This window comes from Chrysochloris asiatica, unplaced genomic scaffold, assembly GCF_000296735.1.
Source record: "Chrysochloris asiatica unplaced genomic scaffold, ChrAsi1.0 scaffold00194, whole genome shotgun sequence".
Lineage (NCBI taxonomy): Eukaryota > Metazoa > Chordata > Mammalia > Afrosoricida > Chrysochloridae > Chrysochloris > Chrysochloris asiatica.
In genome coordinates this window covers 3,282,689-3,295,670 of record NW_006408712.1, presented here as the reverse complement: position 1 = coordinate 3,295,670, position 12,982 = coordinate 3,282,689, and the positions used below count along the sequence as shown (strand labels likewise).

Genomic DNA, 12,982 nt, shown 5'->3' with positions numbered 1-12,982 from the left:
AAAAGGTCCTATGTGCTAGATATTGAGATTTTTCACAATACAGAAGAGCCACTATTTAGTATCTTTTACAATACAGAAGAGATACTATTTAAAGCATGTAATATTCAGAATGGAGTCCTGGTGTGGCGCTGTGGGTTAATGCGCCAGACTGCAAATCCCTTTGAATTGCAAGATTGGTGGTTCAAGCTCACCAGCTACTCCTTGGAAACACTATTCAGGGTCACTATGGGTCGGAATCAACTCGATGGCACTTAACAACAATAACAATATTCAGAATAAGTGTTAGTTTCCCTTGCTTTTTCTTAGTTTCTAGAGTTAGTATTGAGTCGTGCTGTGGCAATGTAGGATAAGTACTGCACTGCTTATTGAAAGGTCACCAGTTCAAACCCACCAGCTGCTCATCAGACATCCTAGAAAGGATCGCTATGAGTTGGAACTGACTTGACAGTACTTAACTATTACCACTAGAACACTTTTTCACTGTGTGGTAGTCTTACTTCATAAAGAGTCCTGGTGTGGTATTTGTAGGATAAGCACTAGAGAGAAAGGTCAATTTGAACCGTGAGTTCGGCGGTTCACACTCTCCAGCCGCTCCTCAGAAACCCTATACAGGGTCACTATGAGTCAGAACCTATTACACATCGTTTAACAACAGTAACATATTTCATAAAGATTATATCATATATAGAAAACCTATATATGGAGTCCAAGTGTGGCGCTGTGGGATAATGCACTGCATCACAAGGTTGATTTGAACCATAAGGTTGGCATTTCAAATTCATCAGTTGCTTCTTGGAAACCCTATACGGGGTCAGTATGAGTTGGAACTGACTTGATGGCACTTAATAGCAGCAACAGCAATGGCGACCACTACTAGAGTCAGTATACCTATAGTCTCACTCCCAACACTACGGGAACCTTTGTTGTTGTTAAGTGCCATCAAGTTGTTTCCAACTCATAGTGACCCTGTCTAGAGTTTCCAAGGAGTGGCTGGTGAGTTTAAACCACCGATCTTGAGGTTCAAACTGACATTGTGATCAAGTGCTTATCCTACAGCACCAATTCAGGACTCTTAGTCTTAGTGGGCTTTGGTAGCGTAGTGGTTATGAATTAGGCTGTGAACCGCAAGGTCAGCAGTTTGAAACTACCAGCTGTTCCGCGGGAGCAAGATGAGGCTTTCTGCTCCCAAAAAGATTTACAGCCTCGGAAACCCTGTACAGGGTCGCTGTGAGTCAGAACCGACTCCACGGTACGTAACAACAAGAAGTCTTAGTGGGACTTCTTAGTCTTCGGGGGAAAAAAAATGTGTTTTGTTCATAGAAGATTTCTCATATGTGCAAAATACTGAGAAAGAACACAAACACTATCTTCATAGCCAAAAAACACTAACAACCCATTTCCAAGTGAGAGCCTGAACCAAACTGTCTGAAGAAGACAAGGTCTTTGAGACTTCTCCCTCTCTGTGTTCTCCACATCAAAACACAGAGTGGCAAAATGACAAACATTGTCCACTTGTGACCGAGTCCTGGTACATAATGGGAAAAATGCCACGAGAGAATAGGCAAGGTTAAACTGCCCATTGGCTGGCATATTAAGTCAACCTATTTGACTGAGAAGGAAGATGGTTCAAAGACAAAAAAAACCAGGATGGTTCTTAAATTCATTTATCAGATCCACTGAAACTATCTCCCATCTCTCACTAATTAAACATGAAATGGACAAGACCAGACAGTCTTTCTGTTACATGTGATTTATAATTTTGCTTGAGTTCCTGTTTCAACAAGGCAGCAGAGTGTACAGAATAGAAACTGTGCACTACAAAAGCACACACGCATTTCTAAACTATTACTGTCTCTGGGGAGTGTGATGGACCGTGGACTGTGAGCCACAAGACTGGTAGTTCAGGTCCACCAGTCGCTCAGTGGGAGAAAGATGCGGCTTTCTGTTCCTGTGAATATTTAAAACCTCAGAAACCCTATACAGGGTTGCTGTGAGTTGGAAGTGACTCAATGTCACCTAACAAAAACTATGTTTCTACCGCCTGACACTAGGACCAGAGCTCTATATTTGGAGAGTTTTCAACCACACATTAATTCGGCAAAGCAGGTAGAATAGCAATTTCCATTTGACATGTGAAGAAACTGAAGTTGTGAGAAATCAAGTGATGCATTCCAAGTCATACAGCTGGTTAGTGGTAGAACAAGAATTAGAACCAGGTCAACTGATTCTTATTTCAATGAACTTTCATCACACTACAGTCTCTTTCTCTTCTCTCTCTCTTTTTTTTTTTTTTTACTACAATCTCTTTTATAAGGGACATCTTAAAAACTCTAAAGGACATCTTTTGAAAAAGCTGTAAGCTTGTTTTCGTAGACTGACTTGAACAACAAGGCTCAAGAGCCTGACTGTAGTTATAGTTAGAATTAACTATAATGTAGAATAATAAACAGAAAGTTATTTGATAATCTACTGGGCATGTTATGGTTCCTAGGCCCTTTGAAAGAATCAGAAGTATGTACTAACACAAGGATGGAGCCTAGAATTTGTTATTTTATTGCTTTAACTACAACAGGAAGACACTGAAGAGCAAATGTCTGATTAATAGGGTCCTAATGTGTGCCTGTTCCATGCGACCCTGCGTCTCCTAAAAAAAAAACTGAGAATGATTCACAGCGTATGGAAGGAAGATCTTGTTTATCAACTGACCATGATACACTTCCCAACTGAAGAACTTTATGGGATTGACTTGATTCTCAAGATTTCTGGACTTATTTTAATCATATAGTAAAAAATAATTCAAATCCAAGTATCAAAATATGACTAAACATATTTCAAAATAGGATCTTCTTGATAAACCAAACCGAAGATGTGAAAGCTTTTGGCATCTAGAAGATGAAATTAATTAGAAAAATCTTAGAATATGATTTGACAGAAGAAATCTCATAAAGAATGGTTACAATAACTGTGACTGAGGAGTCACGGGGGAAGAAAGCTTATATCGAGCCTTTACTTGAAAATCTTCTCCACACTAAGTATACAGAAGAAACTGACCCCAGATTTCTAAGTCATATTGTCTGACTGGGAAAAAAAATAAATACTAGGAGTGCAAGAAGAAATAGAAAATAAGAGTACACTAATAAATAATTCTATCATATACTGTTGTTGCTGCTGTTAAATGCCATCCCGTTGGTTCCAACTCACAGCGACCCTGCGTAGAGCTTCCAAGAGCGGCTGTGCATCTGAACCGCCACCCTTTTCCTACACTGCAACACCATATCATAAATAGAAAACACATTTTAAGAGAAAAGTCAGTGTTATTATAGTAAAAAATTATATGACAAATTAAATTATAAAAGCATCCAGGACATTTCCTCCCTGAACACAATAAAACAAAAAAAATCAAGCTTGATTAGTCACAAACACATTAAATTGACTGCTAAAGAATTAATTTTTTTAAGTTTAAACTACATTAAATATCTGTGCTAAAATCCTTAATCTTGTAAGGAATATAAAACAGTTGAAATTAAAAATGAACACCAGACTAAAAATTATGATCACTTTACAGACATTTTGGCAATCATAATTTTACAGTTTAAAACTACAGCTATATAACGTCATTTCCTCAGAGACACAGTTGTCTAAACCCACTAGTGATAGGAATACTGACTTACTTTGTATGACACTGAGTCCAAAGAGGTGACAGTCCTTTAGCCTGAGCAGGTCACACACCTGGACCAGCAACTGATGACACAGAATTTTAACCTGTAGGAGGGGAAAAAGCAAGATATGAACAGCGATTCAATTGTTGTTGCTGTTTCCACATGTCATCAAGTTGGTTCCAACACAAAGCGACCCTAGACAGACTTTCCAAGGAGCAGCTCATGGGTTTGAACCCCCGACCTTACAGTTAGCAGTCCTGTGATTATCCTACAGCACCACACCAGAACCCGGAACAGTTCAATTAAGTCTTCACAATGAGCCACAATAAGATAATTTAATGTAGTCTACGTATACATCTTGAAAGGACAAGCTGACTCAAACAAATCAACTTTTGGTTTATGAAAATCACTTTTATTCACAGCTGTGTTTCAGTGATTATCACAGTATCAGTTTTTACAACACAGTAATAAAGTATCAATGCAACCTTGCACAATATTCATAAATCTTATGATACAAGGACATGGAGTTCCTCTAAAGCCATGGTGTACGGTAAATGAATCTTTCAGAGTACCCCAAGAACAAATCACTAGTCAGTTATCAAAACTGTTAATTGAGTAATAAGCATCTTTTCAAGGACCAGTTCTCTTGATGGTCTAAACAAAACTGTCACATATTGCCTACTTCTATTTTGATAAATCATTTTTTGTCTAATATCTTCTTAATATTGAAACCAGATTGCCTTTCTGAGTCTTAATATAATTCAAATTCAAGGCGTACAAGAAGAAATAGAAATATTATATATATATATAATATATTATATAATATATTAATACACAATATTAATTTGTAACCATGGATAATTTAAATAATAGAATAGTCTTTTTAAAGATACAGATTTAACATTTACTCAAATGTTTAATGAAGTATTTTTGTTTGTTTGTTAAGTACTTTTCAGAAATTTGGTGATTCAGAATCACCAAAGCTTATGAGAATCAAGATAGACTTTAAGAGTCTATTTATTCATTTTATAGAAGTAGAAAATAAAACCTGGACAGCATAAAGTCATGTCGCTAATAATGGCAAAGACAAAAACTCACAACTGTATTCATATGTGCAATAAAATGTATTTATAGATTAATATGTACAATGTTAACAGATTATGATCTTTACACCTTCTGTGCACTTATCAACATACTAGGTTTCAAAGACTAGGCTGTGATACGAAAATCAGCATTATATAAAAATGAAGGATGATTATATTAGATACAAAAATGGAGAACAACATAAATACACTCTGCCAAGTTATATCCTTACATAACTGTCAAACCTCTGAGAATCACGACCCTGCTTAACTGACATGTAACTTTAACGATCACAGCCAGTTACTCTTGCTTCACACCTCAGCATTTGATAGTATCAGACATATGCTGTGAATGAACAAAATAGATATAGATATATATATTTTACTATTTTCATAAATGTGAAATGTTAGATAATGAGATAGTCAATAAGTGAAGAGTTGTTGTTAAATGCCTTCAAGTAAGTTTCAACTCACAGTGACCCTGTAAAGGGTTTCCAAGGAGCCGCTGATACCGGTTTAAACTGCTGACCTTGTGAAGAGTAGATGCATAAAAATAACATGTGGCTTTCCTCCTATGATTTATATTAATAATTTGCAAATCCTTTTTTAAATAAGCGTATCAATTATGTTTCAATTATTATAAATTCTAAACCAGTTAATTCTGAGTTAAAGATGTTTTATTACATTTTAATATCAAACAGGAATCCTGGTGTGGTGCTGGACAGCAAGGTCAGTTTGAACTGGTGGTTCCTTGGTTTCCCTCTTTGGAAACCCTATACAATGTCGCTTGGGTCAGAACAGACTCGACAGCACTTACCAACAATATGAAACATGGAATTGGAAAATAAAACCAAGCCAAAGTCCCTCAGTAATTGAAAGCAAAACATTTCAGAACTGGTGATAATTCCAACTGCAGTAAGAAAAATATGTTTACTGTTCTTTTCCACATTCATTATGAAATGACAACCAAAGGAACCACTTCATCTATTGGAAAGAACAGAAGATATTTAAAGTCCAAGTAGCCACCAATTCATTCACTTAGAAGCACCAGGAACTCAGTGAAGTGAAGACAGCTCTTTATGTTCATGATATACATATTGAGTACATATAGCAGGTACTCAGTAAATGGTGAATGCATGCCAAGAGTCATTTGAGTTCTTGATTGCTCGTTCCATGAGTATTGATTGTGGATCCAAGCAAAATTAAGTCTTTGACAACGTCAATCTTTTCTCCATTTATCATGATACTGTTTACTGGTCCAGTTGTGAGGATTTTTGTTTTTACGTTGCTGTACATTCCACATCTGACTCAATGGCATATAACAACAACAACAACATTTCATATCAAAAGCTGTAGTCTTTGATCTGATGTTGATCACTAAGTACTTTTTAAGTCCTCTTTGCTTCTAGCAGGCCAAAGTTACGTCATCTGCATATCACAGGTTGTTAGTGAGCCTTCCTCCAATCTTGATGCCTCCTTCTTCTTCATAGAATCCAGCTTCTTGAGTTATTTGGTCAGCATACAGACTGAATTGGTGAAAGGATACAACCCTGGCACCCACACCTTTCCTGATCTTAAACCTTTCAGTATCCGCTTGTTCTGTTCAAATAACTGCCTATTGGTCTAAGTACAGGTTCCTAAGGTCTAAGTACATGATGAAATATTCTGGAATTCCCAATCTTTGGAATGCTATCATAGTTTGCTATAATCCATATGGTTAAATGCTTTTGCATAGTCAATAAAGCACAAGTAGCCATCTTTCTGGTATTCTGTACTTTCATGCAAGATCCATGTGATGTCAGCAATGATGTCCCTCATTCTGTGTCCTCTTCTGAGTCTAGCTTGAATTTCTGGCAGCTCCTTGTTGATGTATTGCTGCAACCATTTTTGAATTATCTTTAGCAAAATTTTGCTTGCATGTGATATTAATGGTATTGTTGGATGATATTCACATTCTGTTGGATCATCTTTCTTTGGAATGGGTGCAGATACGGATCTCTTCCAATCAGTTGGGCAAGTAGTTAGTTGTCTTTGAAATTCCTGGACATAGATGAGTGAGTTCCTCTAGTGCTGCATCAGTTTGTTGACACATTTCAATTTGTACTCCATAAATTCCTGGAGCTTTGTTTTCACCAATGTCTCCATTGTAGCTTAGACTTCTTCCTTCAGTACCATCAGTTCTTGATCAAATGTTACCTCTTGAGATGGTTGAACACTGACCAATTCTTTTGGGTACAGTGACTCTGTGTAATCTATCTCTTTTGATACTTCTGCGTATTTCAATATTTTGCCCGTTGTTGTTGTGTGCTATTGAGTCGAATACTACTCATAGTGACCTTGTACAGAGTTTCTGAGAGGAGTTGATGGGTTTGAACTGTCTACCTTGCATGCAGTGGTGGTTAGCAGTCCAGAGATTATCCTACAGTACCACACTTGTGCTTCTTTTCTACCCACAGAATTCTAACAAAACTGAAATTTTTTTTTCGTTCTTTCAACTTGCAAAATGCTGAGTGTGTTCTTTCTATTTGGTTTTCTAACTCCAGGTCTTTGAAATTTTGGAAAAAAAAAATTTTTTTTTTCTTTTCAGTTCTTTCAACTTGAGAAATGCTAAGTGTTTTCTTTTATTTGGTTTTCTAACTCCAGGGCTTTGCAATTTCATTTTAATACTTTTGTCTTCTTGAGGTGCTCTTTGCAAATTTCTGTTCAGCTGTTTCACTTCATCATTTCTTCCAGTCGCTTTAGCTTATATATATATGCTCATGAGCAAGTTTCAGAGTCTTCTAAAATTCATTTAGCCTTTTCTTTCTTTTTCGTCTTCTTAATGTCCTTTTGCTTTCTTCCTGTATGCTGTTCTTGATGCCATCCCACAATGTCTCTGGTTTTTGGTTATTAGTGTTTAACACATCAAATCTGTTTTTGAGATGGTCTCTAAATTTAGGAAGGATATAATCAAGGTCATGGAGTCCTGGTGTGGCTTTTTAAATCGCAAGGCTGGTGTTTCAAAGTCACCAACCACTCCTTGGAAACCCTACAGAGGGTTGCTATGAGTCAAAATCAACTTTATGGCACTTAACAACAACAACAACAAACTCATATTTTGATTCTCTTGGACTTGTTTAAATTTTCTTCGGCTTCAGGCTGAACTTGCATCTAAGCAACTGATGGTCTGTTTCTCTGGCCTTGTTTTGGCTGATGATATTAAGTTTCTCCATTGTCTCTTCCCACAGGTGTAGTGAACTGAATTCCAGGGAATTCCATCTGGTGTGGTCATATGTATAGTCATTGTTTATGTTGCTGAAAAAAGCATTTGCAAATGATTAATCCATTGGTCTTGCAAAATTCTATCTTGTGAGCTCCAGAATAATTTCTATCATTAAGGTTGTATTTTCCAACTAGTGATTGTTCCTTTTTGCTTCCAACTTTCACAATCCAATCATCTATAATTATCCTGCATTTTGATTACATGTCTGATCAATTTCAGACTTAAGACATTGGTAGAATTCTTCAATGTCATCCTTATTGGCTTTAGAGGTTGGTGTATAAATTTGAATAATAGTGGTAGTCACTGGTCTTCCTTATATTCTATCACAGGCAACACTGTACTTCAAGATCTTTTTAAAAAAAAATAAAACTTTTTATTGTGAATTAAGTGAAAGATTACAGAGCACATCATCAATTTTACATTCAACAAATTATATACTTTGCTTCATTACAATAACTATAATACCCTTAGCAAGTTACTACTCACTGTAAGTATTGCATTCCTCCCTGTGTCTCCCTTTGTCTTTCCTCTACTACGCTCCCTCTTGTTGTACATTGCTTGCCCTGTCATCCATGCTAAAATGTGTCTATCCTCTAGTCTATGAATAATTTTCCCTCCCAACTTCCTCCTGTAACCATCAGAGATAGTTTTTTTTTATTAAGAAAACCTTATCTTAACTTTTTACAACATTGGTCTCACACAGTATTTGCCCTTTTGTGACTGACTAATTTCACTCGGCATAATGTCCTCCAGGTTTATCCATTTTGTTAAGTGTTGCCACAGATTCCTTCTTACTCTTCAGCTATGTGTAGTATCCCATTGTGTGGATGTACCAAAGTGTATTTAACTATTCTTTTGCAGGTAGGCATTTAGACTCTCTCCATCTTTTTGATGTGTCTCTTGTAGAAAGCATGCTGAAGGATACTGTTTCCTTATCCATTCTGCTCTGTCTCTTGACTGGTGCACTTAACCTATTTATATTCAGTGTAACTGTCAATAGGTATGACCTGATTGCTGTCATTTTGCTGTGTGTTGTTTTTTGTATGTGTGGTACTGCCCATTTCCTTGTTCCACATAATTTTCTGTTCTGAGTTCATTTTGTTTGTGGATTTTCTTTTCATTTCTGTTGTATTAATATTTACTAAATCTTTCTGATTTTCCTCTATTTTTATTTTGATGTGTTTGATTCAAAATGGCCAATAACTGTCCATTTCAACTCACTAATGTCTGGGACAATGTGTAAAGAAGACCATAGAAGAATTGATGCATTTGAGTCATGGTGTTGGAGAAGTGTTGTTCTTCTGGCAGTGTTATTCTTCTGGACTGCCAGAAGAACAAACAAATCTGTGCTGGAAGATGTATACCCAGAATGCTCCTTAGGAGCCAGAATGGTGAGACTCTGTCTCTTATACTTTGGATATGTTATTAGGAAGGACCAGTAAAAAAGAGGGTCAGCATAAAAGTGGAAGACCCCCAACAAGATGGATTGGCACATAATCAGAACTCAACTAGAAGAAGATTAAAAAAAAATTTTTTTCTGATAAAGGAAACAAGTGTAAACTGCTACAATTTGATGAACTTGACCTATACTTATGGATGTAGTGGCTCAAAACACCAACTGAGAGGGAAGGAGTCTTCACATCAAGTATCAATGCTATCCACTCTGTATACATGGTAGATAGGGATGGGCAACTTAAGACATTGGCTACCTAAAATGAGGGGGCAATAAAGGCACGAAGTGACTGGCTTACAAGTTTTCAAAAGGGAGTTTAGTTTAAGAGTGTGTGTGGGAAAGTAGAGTCCCCACTGAATCGTTTTCATCTTGTCTAGACAGGTCTGGTGAAAAGAGATAGGGATAAGATTCTTATGATTCAATAGCAAGAAATAGTTATCATGACCATTTGCAACTTTCAAACTGTAAAGGTAGAAGTTTTGCAACAAAAACAGGGAAGTAGTTAATCTTACAATCCAGAAACAGAGGACCCTAGGACCATCAAGAGAGAAGAGCACAAGCAGAGTTAGGGACCCTATTTAGAGAAGCAGCGCCACCAGAGATGGAGGCAGAGATGAGGACATAGAGAGAGGGAGCGGCTGAGGACTCTGGACTCATGGAAAGAGAGGGACTGGGTGCTGGCAGACAGGAGGCAGTCTTGAAGCCTGTGCCCTTTGGTTGTTTAAATTATTATATATTCATGAGTGTTTCTGTATACACTCCCCTCAAAAAACAAAAACAAAACAAAATAGGAAAAGGAAGCAAATCCTGTTAAATGATGATGCATGGAGGAGACTGTAACCATTGCAATGAAATGATGTTGTATTACACCATCACTCACTTCACAATAAAAACTTAAAAAAGAAAAAAAAAAGATGATTGGCACAGTGGCAGCAATGGGTTCAGGGGTAACAACAATTGTAAGGCTAGCACAAGACCGAGCAGTGTTTTGTTCTGTTGTGCATAGGGTCGCTACGAGTTGGAACCAACTGGATGGCACCTAACGACAACAATGCCTGGAATATTGATCTTAATGCATTCTATTTCATTTTTGACAATTTTCAGTTTTCCTAGACTCATAAGCCATATATTCCACATTCTGATTACTAATAGATGTTTGCAGCTATTTTCTCTCATTTTTGAATTTGTGCCCCATCAGTAAATTCTGCTTTTGAAAGCTTTGTTCCATCCATATCATTAAGTTAACTCTACTTGGAGGAGGAAGCCCTGTCCCAGTCATATTTTGATGTCTTCCAACCTGCGAGACACATTTTCTGCCACTATGTCAGACAATATTCTGTTATTTGTAATGGTCAACCTTTCAGAAGTGGTCTGCTTCTCCCTCCTGCTTGGTCTTACTCTGGAAGCTCTGCTCATACCTGTCCACCATGGGTGACCCTGCTGGTATCTGAAATACTGGTGGTATAGCTTCCTGAATCACAGCTACCCATGAGCTACCACAACATGACACACTGACAGATGAGCAGTTATATAATTTAAAACTCACTGAGTCCTTAGGCTGCACTTTAAAATGTAAGACATAAAGTAGCAAGGATAAAATACAATGAGTTAACTAACAGAAAAATTCCAAGCCCCAAATTAAGTGTATATAAAATAAGCTATGTTGAAAATTTGTATAACTATTGCTCAAATAATGCTGTACGTTATTTCTGTCATGCAGTGTATGTAATTAGTATTGTTCCAGTTTAAATCAAGTATCTGGAGTCCACTGAGAAAGCTTTTTAATGATTGTCAAGTAAGTACAGTGCTCTTGTTTGAAACTTATAATTAAATAACACCATGACTTTGAAGTTTTACCTGCTGTGAAAATAGGCTTGGGTTTTCAGTATTTCCATATATGTGTCTTTAAGGCTGCATTTTAGCTGATTGTGAAACTTTTTAAGTTCTTTAAAATTTAATCTTTAGGATAAATGGGTACTTAAAGTGCTGTACAGAATGCGGTAGTAAGAATCTAAGAAGTGTTAAAAGTATGCTCTCTATTGAACTTTTTAATAAAAATATTTGATCCTAAATGCCAGTGATCTGTTATTAGGTGAAATGTTTAAAATATGCTACAGAAAAACAGAAGCAATTCATACTAGCCGTGTTGGGTTATGTCATGGGGTTTATTCTGATTCATGGCAACCTGTACTAGCCTTGGTGAAGAGCTATTAAGATATTGGCCCCAATTTTCATAAAATGTTATTACTGAAATTTTATAAGTTCCATATTTAGTATATATCTGATTATCAAAATCATTTTAAATAGCCTTTATTAATGACACTCATGGAGAATTCAGAATGACCCAAGTGCTGGGGTGTACTCCAAAGCACATTTGTTAATTCCTCCTGCAGAAAGGCAACTTCTTAACTGATTTCCATTGGCCCTATGCACTGACACAATGGCCAAACGTAATATTATTATGTTAAAAAAAGAATATTTCTGAGAAGATTTTTTGATCATCTTCTGAATATGAAAATGCCAATATGGAATTATTTGTTTTTACCTAGTCCCAGGTTGAAGTCCTGATATGATGCTGTGGGTTAATGTGCTGGACTGCAGGGTTGGTTTGAACTGCAAAGTTGGTGGTTCAAGCTCATCAGCCTTTTCTTGGAAATCCTATACAGGGTTGCTATGAGTCGGAATCAACTCCACAGCACTTAACAAGTCCCGGGTTGGAGTCCTGGTCTAGTGCTGTAGGATAAGCACTGGACTACAAAGTCAGTTTGAAGGGCAAGGTCAGCGGTTCAAACCCACCAGATGCTCCTTGGAAATCCTATTCAGGGTCACTATGAGTTGGATGAGCCCCAGTAGGGAACCCTCCATATATTTAGTCCATTCCCTCATTTGGTCTAACCACCTACTTGCCTGGGGATGCCAGAGAATCTGTGTGTCCTGGAGTAAGAAAATCTTAAAGAAGCCTACATGGGGTTCAAATTCTTCACTCAGTTTCACTAAGAAAATAACTTAAGGATGTGAACAAACAGTTCAGATATATGAAACCAAGCACTACTTTACTAAGTGTTCACTTTTTTCAAAGGTCAGTAAGAGCTTTATACACGTTTTATCTTAAAATCCTCATAATGTCCCTGAGAGGAGGGTCAGATTATGCCCACTTTACAAAGAAGGAAAGTGAAGTCACATGGCCTTAGGTTCCTATGACTGCCATAATAATATGCCACAAAATGGATGGCTTAAAAAACAAACTATTTTCTCATAGTTTTGGAGGCCAGAGGTGCAAATCAAGGCACTGGTTCTAGGTGAGGGTCCTTCCTTGTTTACAGCCACCAGCATTCTGTGGCACTTCTTGGCTTGTAGAGAATTTCTCATACAGTCCCTTCCTCCGGTGTGTGTCTTATATCTATTCTGCTCTTTTTTATAAAACACCTCTGAGCCCAGATGTGGCACTGTAGGACAAGCACTGGACTGCTAACCAAAAGTGGTTTGTGTCCACAAGCTGCTGTGCAGGAGAAAGATGAGGCTTTCT

The 12,982-nt window shown here is 37.2% G+C and overlaps 1 protein-coding gene across 3 annotated transcripts in view; it reads right to left on the bottom strand.

Moving 5' to 3' along the window:
• The window catches only part of FRMD6 (FERM domain containing 6), a 224,288-nt gene that overhangs the window by 43,388 nt on the left and 167,918 nt on the right, over positions 1-12,982 (bottom strand). For all 3 annotated transcript variants that reach the window (XM_006872353.1, XM_006872351.1, XM_006872352.1), the window contains exon 3: positions 3,672-3,762. In XM_006872353.1, coding sequence (XP_006872415.1) covers positions 3,672-3,762 — 91 coding nt within the window. The remainder of the gene's footprint in view (positions 1-3,671; positions 3,763-12,982) is intronic.